The sequence below is a fragment of the Thunnus thynnus genome, chromosome 15, assembly GCF_963924715.1.
Source record: "Thunnus thynnus chromosome 15, fThuThy2.1, whole genome shotgun sequence".
NCBI lineage: Eukaryota > Metazoa > Chordata > Actinopteri > Scombriformes > Scombridae > Thunnus > Thunnus thynnus.
Genome location: NC_089531.1, coordinates 28,942,387 through 28,960,147, shown reverse-complemented (window position 1 = coordinate 28,960,147; position 17,761 = coordinate 28,942,387). Strand labels below are relative to the sequence as shown.

Below are 17,761 nucleotides of genomic sequence, written 5' to 3'. Positions count from 1 at the left end.
AATGGAAATAACTGGCTGCTTCTATAATTAAAACTCCAGAAGGAGGATCAGTACATAAATGTGATAGTGTGAGAGGAACATGTATATATTTGTCTGTTAACACTGATTTATCAGAGCATATTCATCGCTGGAGATGTTGCAGTAAATCTCTCTCTTGCTCCATACTGCACTGAACACTGGTGTTGAACTGTTTGTATCATTGATGCATGTGACTTTGTGTTACATTTATGATTCAGTGACCGACAGTTATTTCCACATTGAAGTGTAGGAAAACATGAGGACAGGTTCCTCAGTGTGTTCTGTGTATAACTCTACTGCCCCCCACTGCTCAAGGAAATGAAGTGTCACGCAGTATTTAACCATACAAGTGTGTTAACTCTCAGTGTGTGTGTGTGATTCTCTGTGCAGATGGGAAGCTGAAGACATGGGTGTACGGAGTAGCAGCAGGAGCCTTTGTTCTGCTAGTCTTCATAATCTCCATGACTTACTTAGCATGGTAATGTACTAACACTTCAATGTTACTGCTGTGTGTCTCTGCTGCCACTATCATCACATTAGTGGCCATTGATGCATCATTCACCTCTTTAAGTGATGTAATGGAGATTAAAAAAAAACAAACACATCTGTGCAAATTAAATGTGGTAAAGGTTAACAAAGACATTCATTCTTGCCTTCCTAATAAAGTTTAAGGCTGGTTTCCTAGACAACAATTTAGCCTGCCCCTAACCTAAACAAATTTGCAGTGGATTCTATTTATATTTATAAAATAAAGGATCCAAAAAAAGAAAAAGAAAAACATGCTGGAAGTATAATAAAATGCACCAATATTTTAAATTATTTGATAAAGACATGAATGATTCTACTGAAACTGGCTTAATTACATAATTAATCTGTGTAATAGACTTCACCCATTGCTGTGTCCAAATACCATAATTCTGAGCAGGTTGGCAGTGTATGGCTGTAGAAAAATGACCAAATTAAGTATGAGTCAGTGTGCATATTAAAAACCCTTGGAGGGTCTTTGAGTGTGTTGTTGATTGCACAAAGGAAACAAAAAGTTCAATAAATTACAGGTGGTGAGACAGGTATAGAAAGAAGAATTAAATCTTTGGAGAAATAAAGGTTTTCTTTATTCAAATTGGAAATGACAATTTCCAATATTTCCAATATTCCAATATTTACACTTGTCTGTGCTCAGTGAAAAATGCCCATCATAAGTTCCAATAGCCCAACATAGCGTCCTGAAATGTCTTGTTTTGTCCAAAGAACAGTCTAAAACATAAAGATATTCAATTATATTACATATCGCAGGTTAAGAAAACCATCATCATGTAGGCTGTTGTACACTAACTGTAAAAACAGTATACTGTCACAATTAGTATTAAGTACACACACAGTTACTATGCAGTATGAATTGGGACACAGCACTTGTCTGGAGTTCGTCAAGGTGTGTTGGCGGAGCTAACAGGTGTAAATCTCCATTACATCACTGCCCATGTTCATTCATTCATTCGTTCATTCATTCATTTTTTATTTCACTTTGAGTTCCCTCATCATTTGTCCCTTCATTTCTTGTCTTTCTTTCTCCATCTCCACCCTCACACCCTCTGCTCAGTTATTGTGGTTGTCGCTTTTGCTGCAAGTCGAGCTCCAAGTCCCCCTCAGACAGGGTTTACTGGATGGACCCAAACAGCTACACAGTGCCTTACACTTGTCCTGCCTGCCAGAAACTAGAGCAAGACGAGTTACATCGGCACAGCCAACTCCAACTCCTAAAACAACAACAACAACAAGAGCAGCAGCAGCAGCAACATGAGACAGAGCTTCAACAGCCAACTCCATCACCACAACAACAGCAGCAGCAGCAGCAATCACTGCCACCCCCACCACCTCACTTTGAAACTCTCATCACTTAGTCAGGGCTTCACCTCACCTCCCCATGTTACTCGCTCCACCTGACATTCATTTGTGCCCCAACACCTCCAGTGCCTGTTAGTCATTTCCATGGATCACTTCCTGGAGGTGAGCAGTCCAGCTTCCACCATCCACACCACATGAGTGCAGTGTTTACTGCAAATACAAACTGTACTTTCTAGGCTCGCTATATACTTTCTATGTAGGTATTAGCAGTTGAGTCTTAAAATTTCTCTTGACCAATATAGGTTTAAAAGGAATACTTCAACATTTTGGGAAACATGCTTAATTTACGATTGAGAGATGTTCAGATATTAATCTCATTATTAGTATGTTGAGTACAGATCTGGAGTCAAGATATGGATAGCCTAGCGTAGCACAAAGACTGGAAGCAGGGGGAAATGTGGAAATCCATACTTGCTGCTACTACAACAACTACCACTGCTGCTTCTACTATTGTAGTACCACTGCTTTTGCTATGTGGTGGTGAGCTGCCAAAATTATGGAAATTTTCTACTATCTCTCTTTCCTTTGTTGGTTATTGCACACTGTTGGGCCTCAACACTGCTCAGTTTACTTCCAAAATATGTATTTAGAGTCAACAGTTTCTTTTAGCTAGTGGTTGCAGAGCTGTATCCAGGATTTATGAAACACTAACACTAACACCACCTCTTTTCCCCATCAGAAGATACCAAAAGCTAAATATTTTTTAAATAATATATGGCTTTTCCATATTTTTTCCAGCTCTTTCCTACACTGCCAACAGTAGAATTATAGTGAGGAAACAGTTTATTATTATGATTATTATTATTATCATTTGTATGCTTGAAAGTAGTCAAATGTAAATATAAAAAAGAGTCTTCAAAAATTGGAACTGAATACCAACCACATCCCTCCAGGTTACTAAAACTCCCAAATTCCCAGAAAAGAGCACAAAGGACATGAAGTGTCCTTGATGATACCTGCAGCCTGTGTGGTCATCATGTCTTCAACCATCAGGATACTGTAGTCACCCATTTGTGGGACCTGCTATCATTTCCCTGTCTCCCCATTCTGAATTCGGATAGTTGCATGTCTAGGTTGATTGGAGGTTTATGCAGATCACCTGTGTGCAGAGTGTGGGGACTGGCTCCCAGGTGGTGATTGAGAGCAGCCGGTTGCATTCCCCTCTCGGCCAATCGGGGTGTGACGACGCCCTTTTTCTGAGATTAAAGAGGGGAGAGAAACTGCGCACCGTGGTCACTCTGTTGTTTCCTCCACTGGTTGCAGACCTCATTTGAAAAGATTGTCAGACAGAAACGCTGGCCTGCTCAGGTCCTTTTATGTCCTCTTTCTGGTCTCTTTCTTTCTGATGTGAGGGTACTTTTGAGGGAATACCATGACATAATCCAAGTGTCCTGCATTGGTTTCTCAGTGGCCATAGTGCAAGAAGTGCCCATCGTGCTTGCCCCACAATAGCCTAAACACCTGCAGGCTTTACTTTTTATACACATTAAAGAGGAATTTGTTTAGCCTTATCAAAGAGGCATTTTTTCGTTAGTATTACTGAAGAGGCATTATTTCAGTATAATTATTAAAGAGGCATTATTTCATTAAGGGGATGTTTCCCATTGTGCAACACCTTGTGAGGTTCTCCAAGTGAATATTATTTGGGTTTTTTTTTTATTTCTTTATGTGGCTGGGAGCTGGTTTTCCGACTTCTTACAGAACATCTGTGTAGAAGGGGAATCAATACCGCCACAATACAAAAGGCTTTAAGGGGCAAAAACAACCTCTGGATACACCTAAAAACCTGTACGTCATGCTGTATCATCTTCCCATTGCTGCCATCTTGTGGTCATCTATCTACATTGCATGTAGGCATGCAGACGTTAAAAATAATGTATAAAAATAATGCCATTTGTTTATGTGGAGATGTTTTGAGTTTGTGGTGTAACTGTGCAGTGTTTGTGTTTATCATGCTGTAGTTGCCATTTAGGTGAGTGGGAATGACTTGAGGCTTTGAAGCCGATGTCTACAATATATATTCAGTGTGTCAGAACAAGAGCTAAAACCAGAATTTCTGAGTTGTGTTGCAGTGTCCTTAAAAGTAAAGAAGTAAACCTTGTATTGCCCCTCTACACTGGCAACTAAGTGCATGCCACATGACATTACAGTGAAGCAGGGCACTTCTAAAGGTCATCTAGTTTGGAGGAAATTGTATCAATGACACGTAAATGATATATTGGAGTTAAGTCAGTGGTATGGTCCTTAATTTATGGGCTAAATAGTCCAGATACGAGTCAGGAATGTGGAAACATCCTGACTCAGCTTTAACAGCATTATGCCTTTCACAGTGAAGGCTGAGTCTTTAAAGCTCGGGGTGAACAGTTTTAATATGATTCCCTAAATCTTCTTGTTGTTTGTTTGTGCTGCAGCAAAAAGCCAAAGAAACCACAGCGACGGCAGATGAACAACAGACTGAAGCCGCTGACTCTGGCCTACGACGGAGACGCCGACATGTAGAGGTCTTCCTGCTTACCACGCTGACCTACAGACATTCGTCCTATAGCAGGACACATGGGGTTGCTATGGAAACCCCCCTTCATGTCAGGGCTGCCGCTGGACATTGTTCAACCAACAACGCAGACACCCTCGGAAGATGATTCTGACAGATAGAGAAACCTCAAAGATCAAGACACTGAATCCATGTCCATTAGCAGCCTTGATGTTCCCGTCCTCTTTTTTTTTAATTTACATTTTGATACTTTCTTTCACAAGAGCCTTCATGAATTCTTTATCTTCTTCTGGAAGTCTGCCTTTGCTTCTTTGCCATCTACTACTGCCAGTAAAATCCAAACCACACTTGTTGGAGAAAGTTAAACAAAGATTTTGCTGGAAAAGCACAAATCTTCATTCATCTTTTTGTTGATTTTGTCACAGCTGAGTGGCATCACCTCTGTAGGACACTTGACATTCTTTGTCCCATTAAGAACAGTCAACTCCCTCTGTGTTGTTGTGGCCTGGGTTCATTCTGCAAGAAAAGATGAAACTAGAGAATAAAAGCGTAATGAACCTCAGAGCCACCATCACTTCTGCCTGCCTCTCCCTTCTCCGTTTTTCAGGCATAATTTTGCACTATATTAGTGCAGCATGATATGTACTTATGTCTAGCTTTGCCATAGGAAACTGCCTCTCTCAATACAAGATGGTGTACAGTCTTGTGCTAGAAATGTAAAAAAGTAGACTTTTTTTGCAAACAGAACTCACCAATGTTTGTTAATATTTTTCTTCTATTACCTCTTATATGTGATACGATGGGACTCAGTGTAAATAGGATTTTTTCTGTGATCTCAACTTTACCTTTCTAGTATGTACAGCTACATGTCCCAAACTCTGCCTGAGTTCCTTTATTCTCTGATGATTTTTTTTGACTGTGGCTTAAGATCATGATTTTTACTTTTGTAAATTATTGATACATGACACTACCATCGATTCAGACAGCAGGAGATACATAGAAACTCCTTACATTATGGAAATCCTTTAGCCGTGACATGGGAAGCAGGAAAGAGCAAACAAAACCTGAACATGGAGGATAAACTGACCTCAGGTATTCAGGTGTATGAAGTTGATTAGGGCCTCTGACATTTGAAGATTAATCTTAGAAGCCAGTTCAAATAAATCAGAATTCTGAGTTCAAAGTTAGAACTCTGACGGTGTGTTCAGGTGATGTCTGTCGTTCACTGGGATTTTTTTTCCGAGGACTGTTTGTGCAGTCCATGTTGATTCACCCTAAACGTCCAGTGTACCAACTGTTAGCTGTAAGCAAGCTCGAAACGGACAAACCAACCATGTGTGTGAGTTTGTGTCTGTGCAAGTGTTTGTGATCAGCTCAACCTCTGACTGAACTCAAAACTCACCAGAAACTCCAGTTGTCTGTCATTCTTCCCCAGTCTCCCTCTTTTTCCTCTCATCTTTAGATTCATAAGTAGATTTTTAAAGCTGCTGGAGACATTCAAGTTGAGACATTCAACCTGCGGTCACATCTTTTTTTTTTTTTTTAAACATTTTTTATTGAAAGTGGAGTCCTTTATGCACAAATCATTAATGAATATCCAAATATAAGTATTAGTGAATATACAAATCTAATACAGACACCATTCTCCTTTTAAGACTTGCAGCCTAGACACCCAAAACAAAACCAAAGGATCCTGCATTATGATGTTAACAAAAATCCTTAAATAGCATTACACTCTGTTTTTTGTCTTCTTCAAATATTGAAAGACAGATTGGCATCAGGGGAACTAGAGAGCTTTTTTTTAACTGCATCCAGGTGTGAATTGATGCATATATATTATTTAATTATTATGATATTTAGATTTGGGAGGTCTAGAAGGAGATAGGAGAATAGCCCCTGGGTTATAAGGGGAGCAGTCTTCTCTTTCTATCAGTAGCCATTAATGAGAGGCAGTGGGAAAGTGAAAATAATACATCCAGACATGGACACTCACAGCCGATAGTAGCAAATGAAATTGGGTAATCCCTGATCTCTCTCAAAGAATTTTGCGTGTCTAGTCTTAACGAGATTGATGGTACACATGGGAATAACAGCACACACTTTCAAACAGTCTCTCCTTGAAAGCATTCATGGTGTCACACAAAAATAAGCAAATTGTTGTGCAAAATGGGTATGATAGTTTGATTATCTGCTTTGGAAATTGTTGGACGTTTTAGGAATGATTCATCTTCAGAGTTGGGATACAGAACTCAGAATTCTGATTTTGGTACCACTTTTTTTTTTAAGGGTTTAGAAGGTGTAGCTAATGGCTTTATTTATGGTGAATGAATCATTTACTAATGCTTTATAGATCAGTTATATTCTAAGCCATTAATAGGAAAAACTTTTGGGTTACCAGATTGTGAACAATCCCTTTGGCTTGTGTTTATCTTCTATAAGCCATTGAGTTTATAGTTACAAATGTTAGTCTATGCTGTTTTTTGGTTTTGTTTTGTTGTTTTCCCCAAAATTCTGTCCAATCTGCAACCATCTTACGACACTCCATCAAGTCTGTAGTTGTAAATAGTGATACATGTTCCTAAATGAATGGTGGTTCAGATGATTGGGAAGAGAAGGGAAATCTGGCACCCAAAGTTGTTCTTATCAATGGCTTTTAACAGATAAACAAAGCATTAGTAAATGATTTATTAACCATTAATGAAGACATTGGTGGTCACTTATAAACCCTTTTTAAAGAATATGTTCTTATGAGGTGGTACCTTGACATAATTAACTTTTTTCCTTTGGCCCTCTTCTGTAGCAGTTTGATTGTTGACTCATTTTGAATTTACACAGGTCTTCAGGTACTTGAGATGTCCTGTATGAACTTACCGGGGTACACCAGGAAATAGAAACACTGAAGAAATGTCTTTCTCTTTGATTTGGGCTTTTACTCAGTAATCAAACATTAACCTACAATGTCATACATCTCTAAAATGATGGTGGCTCCTCCATGTTCACAGCTGCAGAAAAACATTCAAATATGTCCAGTCTTTGACACTTTATTCACCCATTCAAGTGTTTAGTGACATTCATCCAAATGAATCTTCAGTCACGTATCACAGAGAGATCTTACCAATAAAAAGTTGTTGTGGTCTCCCTGTTTTAAAGAGCTTTCAGCCCTTTAACAACTGTATCACTCTGGGTGACTTTTAGTGTCATATTATGGTGTAAAATCATTTTCAGGAGCTTAAAGATACGATTCAAAAGGAGTCACTGTATGAGGGTATTTTGACATGAAAATCAGAAAGGAAAATCAGAAATAGCAAAGTCAACTCTGATGCCACACTGACATTATTTTGTCGCTGCATATGCAAACGCATCGGTCAGAATGGGATCACAAACTGCCTGGTGTAAGATAAAAGTCCAGTCACCCAAAGTGAACAGTGTATTATTTATTAGTACTGAAACATCATATCATTGCCAGTGAATGGCAGTTTAATATTCTGTGGAGTTTGTTGCTAGTAAGTTAACGGAATGTTTAATTTATATTTCTTGGAATATGAGTTGTAAATAAAGTGCAAAATATTCTTTTTTTAATTTATTGTTCATGTACCATAATATGTTTCCTTTTTTTACTGCACAAGATGTTACGCAAAAAGAAAAAAAAATGGAGGCGTGAATGTGGGTGTGCTAAAAGCGATATTGATAACCTTGTGAAAAACAAAGTCGCTGATGAACTCTGTCCTTTTCCTACTGTTTGTTTATATGTATTTGACTAATTGCTGATAATAAACAAGGGAAATATTTGAAAGTGTCTCTCTCAAACCAACAACTCTTCCATTAAATAGGCCTTCCAATCTGTCAAGGCTTAACTCTATTTCTCACATATATCTCCCCCATCTTTGTCAAAGCCCTCCTCAGCCTCACTATGAAAAATGTACATATTACATATTACTCATTAAAAAAGTAATTACATTACTAATAACTCAACAGCAAAAGTAATTTGTTATAGGTTTATTTACTCATGTTAGTCCACTCAGCTCCATCAAAAATGCCTTTAAACAGGTAGGTAGGAGGTAATTACTGACCATCATCAGCTAGCTTAACATTAGCCACAGTGACTGCATGAAGTCCTGTCTCCTCAGTGATGCTGCTTTGTTCTCACAGCCTCCAACTCTGAACTAAACCAGCTGATTCCTGAATGGAGCCTTACCAGTGTGTTACCACCCAAGCCTGTCCCCCTTTAGGAAGGTGGCCTTGTGGGTAACCTGTGTGTGACGTAGTTTAGTGGGCTTGTTGTGGGAAGTGAGTCTCTCTTAATGCATACCATTAAGGGTGGTTAAGTTACCATAGTCAGTAATAAAGTGTCTAGATAAGCTCAGGGTACCTACAGCATAAAGTAGAAATAAAGCTCCTGTTCTTGCAACGTGACAACAGCTCTCTCTGCTATTCTTCACCGCAGAGTTGGTCTGGACTATTAAAGGCTAGTTACCAGCTTCAAGCCAGGCTACAGTGGGGAGGAAGGGGGAAGAGGAATGTCTTAAAATTCCAAATGTTTCAGGGAAGGCCATTGCATTTTGGAGACATTATGACCTTATAGTGACAACAAATAAAAACCTCCAACCTTCCTCCACAACTCTTAAAGAGCATCATGATCACCTGCATCTGGATTATAACGGTTTGGAATGTTAGCAAATTCAGCTGGAAAAGATGTTTGGAGTTTACCAGCCACATTAATATGGTCAATATTCAAAAAAAGGCAAAGTTAATATACTAACCAGTAAGACAAATCATTTATTAGTTTGAGGTGCTGAAGTGTTCTGTGCTGAGTGCAGTGTGTGTATTACCACTAAACCTACAGCTAATCAGATGGCAGAAGTTGTAACGCTATATGTTTTGTGCTGGTAGGCTGCCATGCTATATTCTGTATTTGCCATTGTCAGATGAGTTATTTTTTATGTGTGAGAAAGCCTTGCCAAAGTAATATTACTTTGTCCTTGAAATAATATTAATAAAAATATAGTGTTGGGTCTCAGGTCAGGTTTTGGCAGGTTCTAACGGGTCATGTCTGATAGGCTCAAATACAGACCCGGTTCAGGTCTGTGTTTTAGGCCCGTACAGAGAGTAGTCCCCCAGTCACCTGATCTCAAAGCTGGATCACTAACCCAGTTCAGCAGGTAGCTGGCCTGGGCCCTGACACTCTGGGGACTCAAAAGCTTGCCATGTATCAACTGATTTGCACTAAATTCATTGAAATTGTGTTTGGGAACATGCAGCAGGAGAGCAAGATATCAGCTGATATGATAAAGTCATTACGGCAGGTTCTGTTTTATTTTACAATCTTGAGGCTCTATCTTGAAAAGGGCCCCTGTGTAAAAATCTAGGTTTAATACCTACATTAATTCAGTTTTCTACTTACATATTGCGTATTGAATTCATGTGTTTAATTAAATCACCACATCGCAAATCTGCAGTCAAGTAAAATCTCAGCGTAGAAAAAATGTACACAACCAGGTTAATCCAAAGCTCCAGAGCTTGATGTCTATCCAGTCATGCCTAAATTGGACCAGTTGTTGCCCTGTGCTGCTGTGCTGTGTTTTTCAGTTTTAGTGTGGAGCACTGGAAATACGCTCATTAAGGTGTACTGCATTATAGGTGAATCATAAAGGAGAAGCATAAAATCTTAGATAGCAGTTGCTTTTTTCAGGAAATAGAAGTCTAAAAGTGCTGTAATACTATTTTTCACCATCAGATGTCAGTAAAAGACAGCTAAAGGTGTGCAGGGTTTTGGTCTGACATGCAGTCACATCACCTACCTTAACACATGCAGGGCTGTAAATCTTCAAACTACTTTCAGAACACTGTGTCTCATTTTTATCACTGTTCTGAGAGGACTGGTGGCCTTTATAGAGCTGGGACAATATTTGCAGCACTCCATTCTATTGAAGAATTGAGCTCATAGCTTGTGTAAAACTTCCAGCTCTCTAAGAGACAAAAGAGGAATTCTTCACTGGAGAGGGATGGGTCAGCGCAAATTAACCTCTGTCATGAGAAATGTGTCTAAAGACACAAAAAAACTGGTTACACACACTGAGGGCAAGCATCTACTACTGGTTTAGAAGGTTGTAGACTGACATTCTGCATTGTTCTGTTATTTTTACCCACATTGTGTTTTTGGCTAAGGGTGGATCCAGAAAGCTCTGACTCTGTCCTAATGCAGCCATGTAGACAATTGAGCTTAATTATTCTTTTCCTCTATTGGTTAAATTGTTGTCCTCTGCTTGTTGAAGTAATGTAATTGCCTTTATCATCAGAGCCCCTGATTATGATCGGATGTTGGGAAGTAAAACAGAGACAGGCTACATGGTTTTGGTCCTCTCATTTAATCAGCACTTCACGTAATCATGTCTGTGTCTTCCAATTAAATTCCCTCTGCCAAGAAAAGGAAGTCCTACAGGCTGCCCTAATCAATTAAGTCATGTTGTAAAACCCTCCTCAAACGAGTGACTTTGCAGCGACCTCGGAGACATCAAGATCTGGCAGAAAAATTTGATTAAGGATACCAGGTCAAACACTAAAGATCATCTACGCAGCATTCTTTGTTTCTAAGTTCTGTTCCCTGCAGCCCGAAAGATAAAGGATGTCTCCTTTAACTGATAATCTCCTCCTGATAAAAATAAAGCACTGCCTCAATCAAGGAAACTGGTGGTCTGTTTTAAAAACGGCTTTCAGAGAAGACTGAAAATATAGTGGTGTGCAAGAGAAAAAGGTTGTCATCTTCATCTCTGATTAAAATATCATTCATGCCGTCTTCCAACCGATGACAAAAACTGAATTTTTCACAGACCCAAATGATGGTAAGACATTAATTTTTGAACTTGAGAATCCTGAGAAATCCCATAGATTGACATCAGTAAACTAGACTCAGCACACACATGTTTACCATCAAGCTGCAAGAACAAGAGAAGCTAAAGATGTGATGTTCAGTTCACCTTTTTCTATTTTTTATTTGATTTTTAAGTTTCACATTGTTTCTTCCTGTGACTGGAGAAGGATCTGAAAGTAGAATTCCATTGGAGTTATTATACTCTACTTTGACCTTAAAGCATAATTCTGGTTTGTTGCAACTTTGGTTTTACTTTTGTAGTTTTGGCCATCATTGCTATAAAAGCAACATTGTTCTCACCAAGTAAATTGCTGAGATCTTGGAACACTGCAGCATCACTAAAAACAAGTCCTACAGGGCAAGAAACTCAACACAGTAGTCAGAAGATCAAAAAGGTTTTAAACAAACCCTCCTGGTATGACAAACATATTTAGAAGAGAAAACAAAGGTGAATGGTGAGATTATTTCCCAGTCTGTTGTATACATCCATCACAGTTTACAGTTTACTCCGCTTTCCTGCTTCAACTCGAACCTACTGAACTTACCAGAGTTGTGTGCACAGTTTTCCTGTGCAATGAGGGATTATAATAGACATCACTGGTGGTTGGTGTACTTGGTATACTTTCAGTTTTACCTCTAAATAAAGTTGTTTAGGTAATTTGACTGACCTGTTGTCTTGTTTACCACCTGACCGAGTGCTAGTGAAGTCCAACCCTTTCTTCTTGGTATCAGATGTTTCTATGGTAACATTATTTAACATTCTGTGCCAATGCTTTTACAATTCTTTCTTACTTAAGTGCCTGACAACCATGGTAGTAGTGGCTAGTTGTAGATTAGAGTAAGATTGTGGAAAATGAAATGTGTTTAAGGTAAGGCATCTCTCGTCTTCCACATTTAAGTTGAACTCTCTCCACCCATCCACCACCACCACATCCACCACTTCATACTTCATACACTGGCACTAAACGTTAGCGAAGCACATACATTTTTAGCGGCAGATTGATTCAGTATGAACATAATGAGGTATAGTGGGCTTTTCACCACATTCCCATATCTCAGCAATTAACTTTGCATGTACAATGTTACCATGACTGATAAAAATGATGGCCAAAGCTACAAAGATAAGACCCAGGTTGTAATAAACCAGATATATCCTATGAGTCAATCTCCTGTCCTTCAAGAATTATCTACCTTTTATTGAAAACTCAGTAATGGTTTATAGCAGCATAAAGAAAGCAGGCATTCCAAGATACAGTACCCAAGATTAGTTCTGAAAGTTTTAGACGAAAATAAGTCTTCTCAATCTCTGGCTGTCTTTTACTTGAAGACTTGTATTCACACCCTTCAATAAGCCAAATGGAAACTTGAGTTTCCGTCCCTGCTCCTTGTGCTGAAGCCGGCAGTCATTCTAATTGTGAGGAGGAAGCGATTGATGCGCAGCAGCTGCATCCTGTGACCGACGCTCTGCTCAGCCATTTGTCTCTGTCAGCTCCCCCTCAGCCCGCCCACCCTCCACATCCTCCTGAAAAGCACTGGCAGCCTAGACCGTGACTGCAGACCACCGGGCCTTTTGTCGCCACACATGGCGTGAAGCGCGCCCTCGGCCCTTCTGGTCAAGCCCAGTTTGACTCCTATCCCTTGCCGAGGATGTGGAGTGACACTTCAGATGGCAGCTGGTTGGGCAGCAGCCACGGCAAACCTGCTGCCACCGCGTCAGGGCCACGCCTGAGGGCCCGCAGCAACATCTGCCCTCACAATCGGTGATGGAACCGAGCCAGGCGAACATATTCATGCCACCGGACGCCAGCGTCACTCAGCTGGGCAATCATCCTCTTCCTCTCTCTTGTCTTTATCTCTTTCCCTCCTCTTTGCAGCCCAATGGTAAGCTATTAGGAAGAGACTACCCTGTAATTTTCTCCCCCGGCACTGAATGGGCACCAAAAGGTGTGCTTGGAAAATTAGCAACTTGACCTCCTGATTATACTCTATCAATGAGGGACAATCTGGAGCTGAAAAGAGGAAGGAGAGCAGGTGTTTGATTGAGAAGTAAGAAATGTTCTCTTTCTCCCTTTTTTGTATTGGTCGGCAGGCCCTGGCTGTGTTCACATCACTCTTGTGAATGGTTCTCATTCTGTGACACTGACACAACTCAGCAGCTCAGTTCTAACTCTCTGTGCTTCACTGATGCTCTATAGTGCCCTTGAAATGCAATGAGACTCATACTTCCCCGCTGACTGTCTATGTTAGTGACGGGGAGCACATTCCAAAGCATTAGTCAAAGCACTAAAGAGTATCTCCATTTTTAGTCATGCTTTTATTACATACATTTTGACACTAGCAAGGCCAAACTAGCCTCAGATGAGAGTTTTCTCTTTACTTGATGTATGTGCAAGCCAGTGTTACATTTTTACAATCATGCAAATAGTCTGTTTTATTAATCTAACTATTTATACCATTCAACATCTTGCAGGCATGAAACCAAACAGACTTTATATCAGCCCTGTAGGAATTATGTTCATACTGGACCTTTCCACACCTCAACATTTATGTCCAGTGACAACATTCTGCTGGAAACAGATATTGGCTTCATGAACACGATTTTTTACTCACCAGCCCTCAACAAAATACATCTCAGACACTTGGTCTGCTTCCTGCATGAACCCCACTGACTACAGAAATAAAATCCCTCTCCGGTCCTCTTCTTGCATCACTGCAGCTCAGGAAAAGAACAACCTTCTTTATGATGTTTTTCAAGTGAATATAGCTTAGTTAACAGTCCACACTGGTGGTTTTGCCTGATTTTAACTAATTTAATGCGAATCATGTAGCCTATACTTTAAATTTCGCCTGATGAATTTCTAACATATAACATAAACTGTAAGGAATCCTAATCCTTTCACTATGCAGCAGAAATCAACTTGCAGAGACTTGATCAGATGATTGTATTGCTGTCAGTGTTACATCATCCTTAAATGGTAATGCAGTTGAGATGTTTTAAATAAATCTGCACTGACAACTGCATTACCCCACCATGTTAATGTTATGTATGAACACTTAGTAACAAGTAACAGTTATTATATGTTGCTTTGGACAAAAGCTTTTGAGAAATAAATATTATGTATTGTAATAATGTTTACTTGATGGATTGCTTAACTCAAGCAAGTTTCAAGGGTCTGCATGTTGTTTTTTGATGGGTAGGTAGGAAAACACATTCAAAATCTCAAACCATAGTACACTGTAGTACAGTGTGGAAAATGGTCAGCATTGATGTAAAACATGTGATTTATCTTAAATGGGTTAAAACATGCAAAATCACTGACCCTCCAGCTCTACTATCAGACAACAACACTGATATTTGATGTTCAGTGACAATGTTTTTAAAATGTTGGTGTTACTTGGTTTGAGTTATGGTTATAGGCTTCAGTATGCTACAAAGTGCTTGTCAGATTGTCTAACAGCATCTAATACCCCCATTCTGATTGCATAATTGGGGGCCGAGCTGCATCAAAATCTTTTTAGAACTTTCCAAAACCAACAATCCGACAATAACAACCACTTCAGCACCAGTAATTGGCCAGGTGTGAAAGCAGGCACATTTTGAATTCCTGTTCTCTTTTGTCATTCTTCTCACACAATTAGCTTCCCTCAGACACTTTTTATGATCATGTTGAGAAAGTCTGGACACTTTTGCGTTGAGATTAAGTCTGTTTGAAACATACTGAAGACTTAAGGTTAAGTAACACTTGGGTAAGGTTAGGGAGAGTTCATGGTTTTGGAATTATCCAGTATGAATGTAATCCTTAGGAATACTGGGTTCCTCAGATCTGCTGACCAATCCCTGCTCTCCATTCCACACACGCAGTTAAAAACCAAAACTGATCTTCCCCCTCCGCTGATGTCTTTAAAACCGTCTAAAGACCCGTCATGAAGTCATGCTTGACCACACTCTGGCTTTTATTTGTTTGTATTTATCTGTTGTTTGTGCAATGCTGTTTGTGCTATGCTTTAATTGATTCACTTATATCCTCTTATTTATGTCTGTGTTTATATTTGATCATTCCTGTGTTTTTGTTGATTATAATCATCAATCAAATAATCCCATAATTTAATCTCTCTGTAAAGCACTTTGGTCAGCGTTTGTTGTTTTGAAATGTGCTCTATAAAGCAAATGACTTGACTTGACCCTAAGCTCTGACCTTACTGGGCTCTGCCTGGATGACACCGGCATTTCAGGGAAAACCTGCAGCATGGAGGTTTCCAGTTGAGTGAGGCTGTACTTGAGCTAAATGCACACATAAGCATTGCTAACATGCTCACAATGATAATGCTGGCATGTTGATGTTTAGCAGGTATAATGCATGTCATGTTTCTGTGTTGGTTTAGCCTGTTAGCATGCAAATATTTGCTAATTAGCACTAAACACAAAGCACAGCCGGGGCTGATGGGAATGTCATGAGTTTTGCAGGTTTTTGCTATTGATAAGTATTGGACAAAATTCAATTTGAACTTTGTGATGGTGCTATATGAACAGTCAGAGGATCAAAATTACAACAATTCATCCTCTGGGGAACAGGAATTTGTAAACCAAATTTTGCAGCAATCCATGCAGTAATTGTTGAGATATTTCAATGAAGAATTAAGAAGTCAGCCTCATGGTGGAGCTAGATGAAGAGTCCAGCCAAAGTCATACATCACCTGGGAACCATGAACATCTGAACATTTGTTCCTATTTTGTTTCCAATTTGTGCCAATCCCTGAAGTACATGTTGACATGTATCACAGCATAAGTGAAAACTTTGACCTGCTAGTGGAGCCAGAGAAAAAATCAGAGAATCACCAAAATTTTATGTTGTATTGAGTGTATCTTCTAGGGACCTTAAATTTGTAAATGTCATGGAAATCCATCTAACAGTTGTTGAGACATGTCGACCTCATGGTGTTGCTACAGGAAAAGTCAGGGGGTCATCAAAGTCAGTAGGATTCATCCTCTGAGGAACATGAATGTTTGTTTGAAATTCAGACTTTCATGTCCTTAAATAAAATTTTAGTCAATATCTTGATTTAACATCTTTTCTTTGGTGGGGGGGCATCTTTATAGTAACAGTGTAGATATGACAGGAATTGAAGGGAGAGAGAGAGATGGGAGGTGACATGCAACAAAGGTCCGCATTCGGATTTAAACCGTAGACCATGTGGGTCATGTGGCATAGGCCTTAACCAGTAGACTACCGGAGCACGCTGTGATTTAACATCTTTGATCAACAAGGACGAAATGTTGAGTTTATCCTGAATTATGAGACCTTTAAGTTGCCGTAGCCCAGATTGTGCTTCATTACAGCCACAATGGAAGTCAGCCGGCCCCTGGTGATTTATCTCTGGCTGCTCTGTGACTGCATGCCATGCTGGGCCTGTGAAGGCTATCTGGGCCATTCAGAGCAGGATCCCATCAGCCCTGCTGGCTGAGTTATGGTGACAATGCCAGACCACTGCAATGTTGTAGCAATGAGACTGCTGGGGATTTATTAAAGCACAGCCCCTCCTGTCTTTTCTTTTCTGCTAACCTCCTCGCCCCCTCTGTTCCCCGACAAAAGGGATCCTATCTATCTATCCTCAACCCAGAAACACACACTCAGCATTTGAGGAGGCTTCACTCACCTTGTCCTGCCTCTGCTGGCATGGATGGCAGACTGACGGGAGGCAAAAGCACACACCAATAAACACACAAACACACACACACAGGACTCTTTTTGGTCCTTGATTTCTATACAAATTTGGATGTGCAATTTTTCTTTTTACATGAGAAATCTCTCATATGACACACACGTTTAAACTGTGTGACAAAATTTTCACGATTCAATGGTCCACTTTGACCCTTTTTTGAGCTTTTCTGAGCTTTCAACTGCATCTCATGTTCTTTGTCAGTAAATCCAATAGGCTCAGTTATAATAATGTGACCTGAGTGTTAAAAAAGTCTTAAAGGTTCTATATGCAAGAATTGTGAAGCAATTTACATGTACATTATTGTTTTTTTATTGCCAATGAGTGAACAGGTAGTAATGTAACTTAAAAAATGCTACTTTCCCCAACATTCTCAGTTGTCTGTAACAGCCTGTGGACTGATTTCTATGTGAAGGACCCGGGCCGGATTTTCCGGAAATCCAAAGAATGTGACGTTTTTGCGCGCTCCCGAGTGCCTTGCCTCTCTTCCACTATTGTCAACAAACAACCGGCATAAAGACACAACAACACAACAAAAACAGTGCTATCCAAGTAGAAACACAATGCTGATATTAGCTCTCCAGCTAATGAGAAGGCTAGCTGCCTTCATCAACCACAACACATTTCACAATAAAACACCCCTGCAATGAGAAGTCCCGAGCACACACACAGCTAAAACAACATTATTTCCTCTACAAAAGAGCAGAAAACAAGTTCCAGCGTGATAGCAGAACATAGCTTACCCCTTTTGTTTCTTCTGGTGG

At 39.7% G+C, this 17,761-nt stretch overlaps 1 protein-coding gene across 1 annotated transcript in view; it reads left to right on the top strand.

Annotated features, from left to right (window-relative positions):
- thsd7aa (thrombospondin, type I, domain containing 7Aa) overlaps nucleotides 1-8,195 on the top strand; it is a 174,251-nt gene extending 166,056 nt beyond the window's left edge. The window contains exons 27-28 of the mRNA XM_067611663.1: nucleotides 409-496; nucleotides 4,332-8,195. Coding sequence (XP_067467764.1) covers nucleotides 409-496; nucleotides 4,332-4,419 — 176 coding nt within the window. The 3' untranslated portion in view covers nucleotides 4,420-8,195. The remainder of the gene's footprint in view (nucleotides 1-408; nucleotides 497-4,331) is intronic.
- The last annotated feature ends 9,566 nt before the right edge of the window (nucleotides 8,196-17,761 follow it).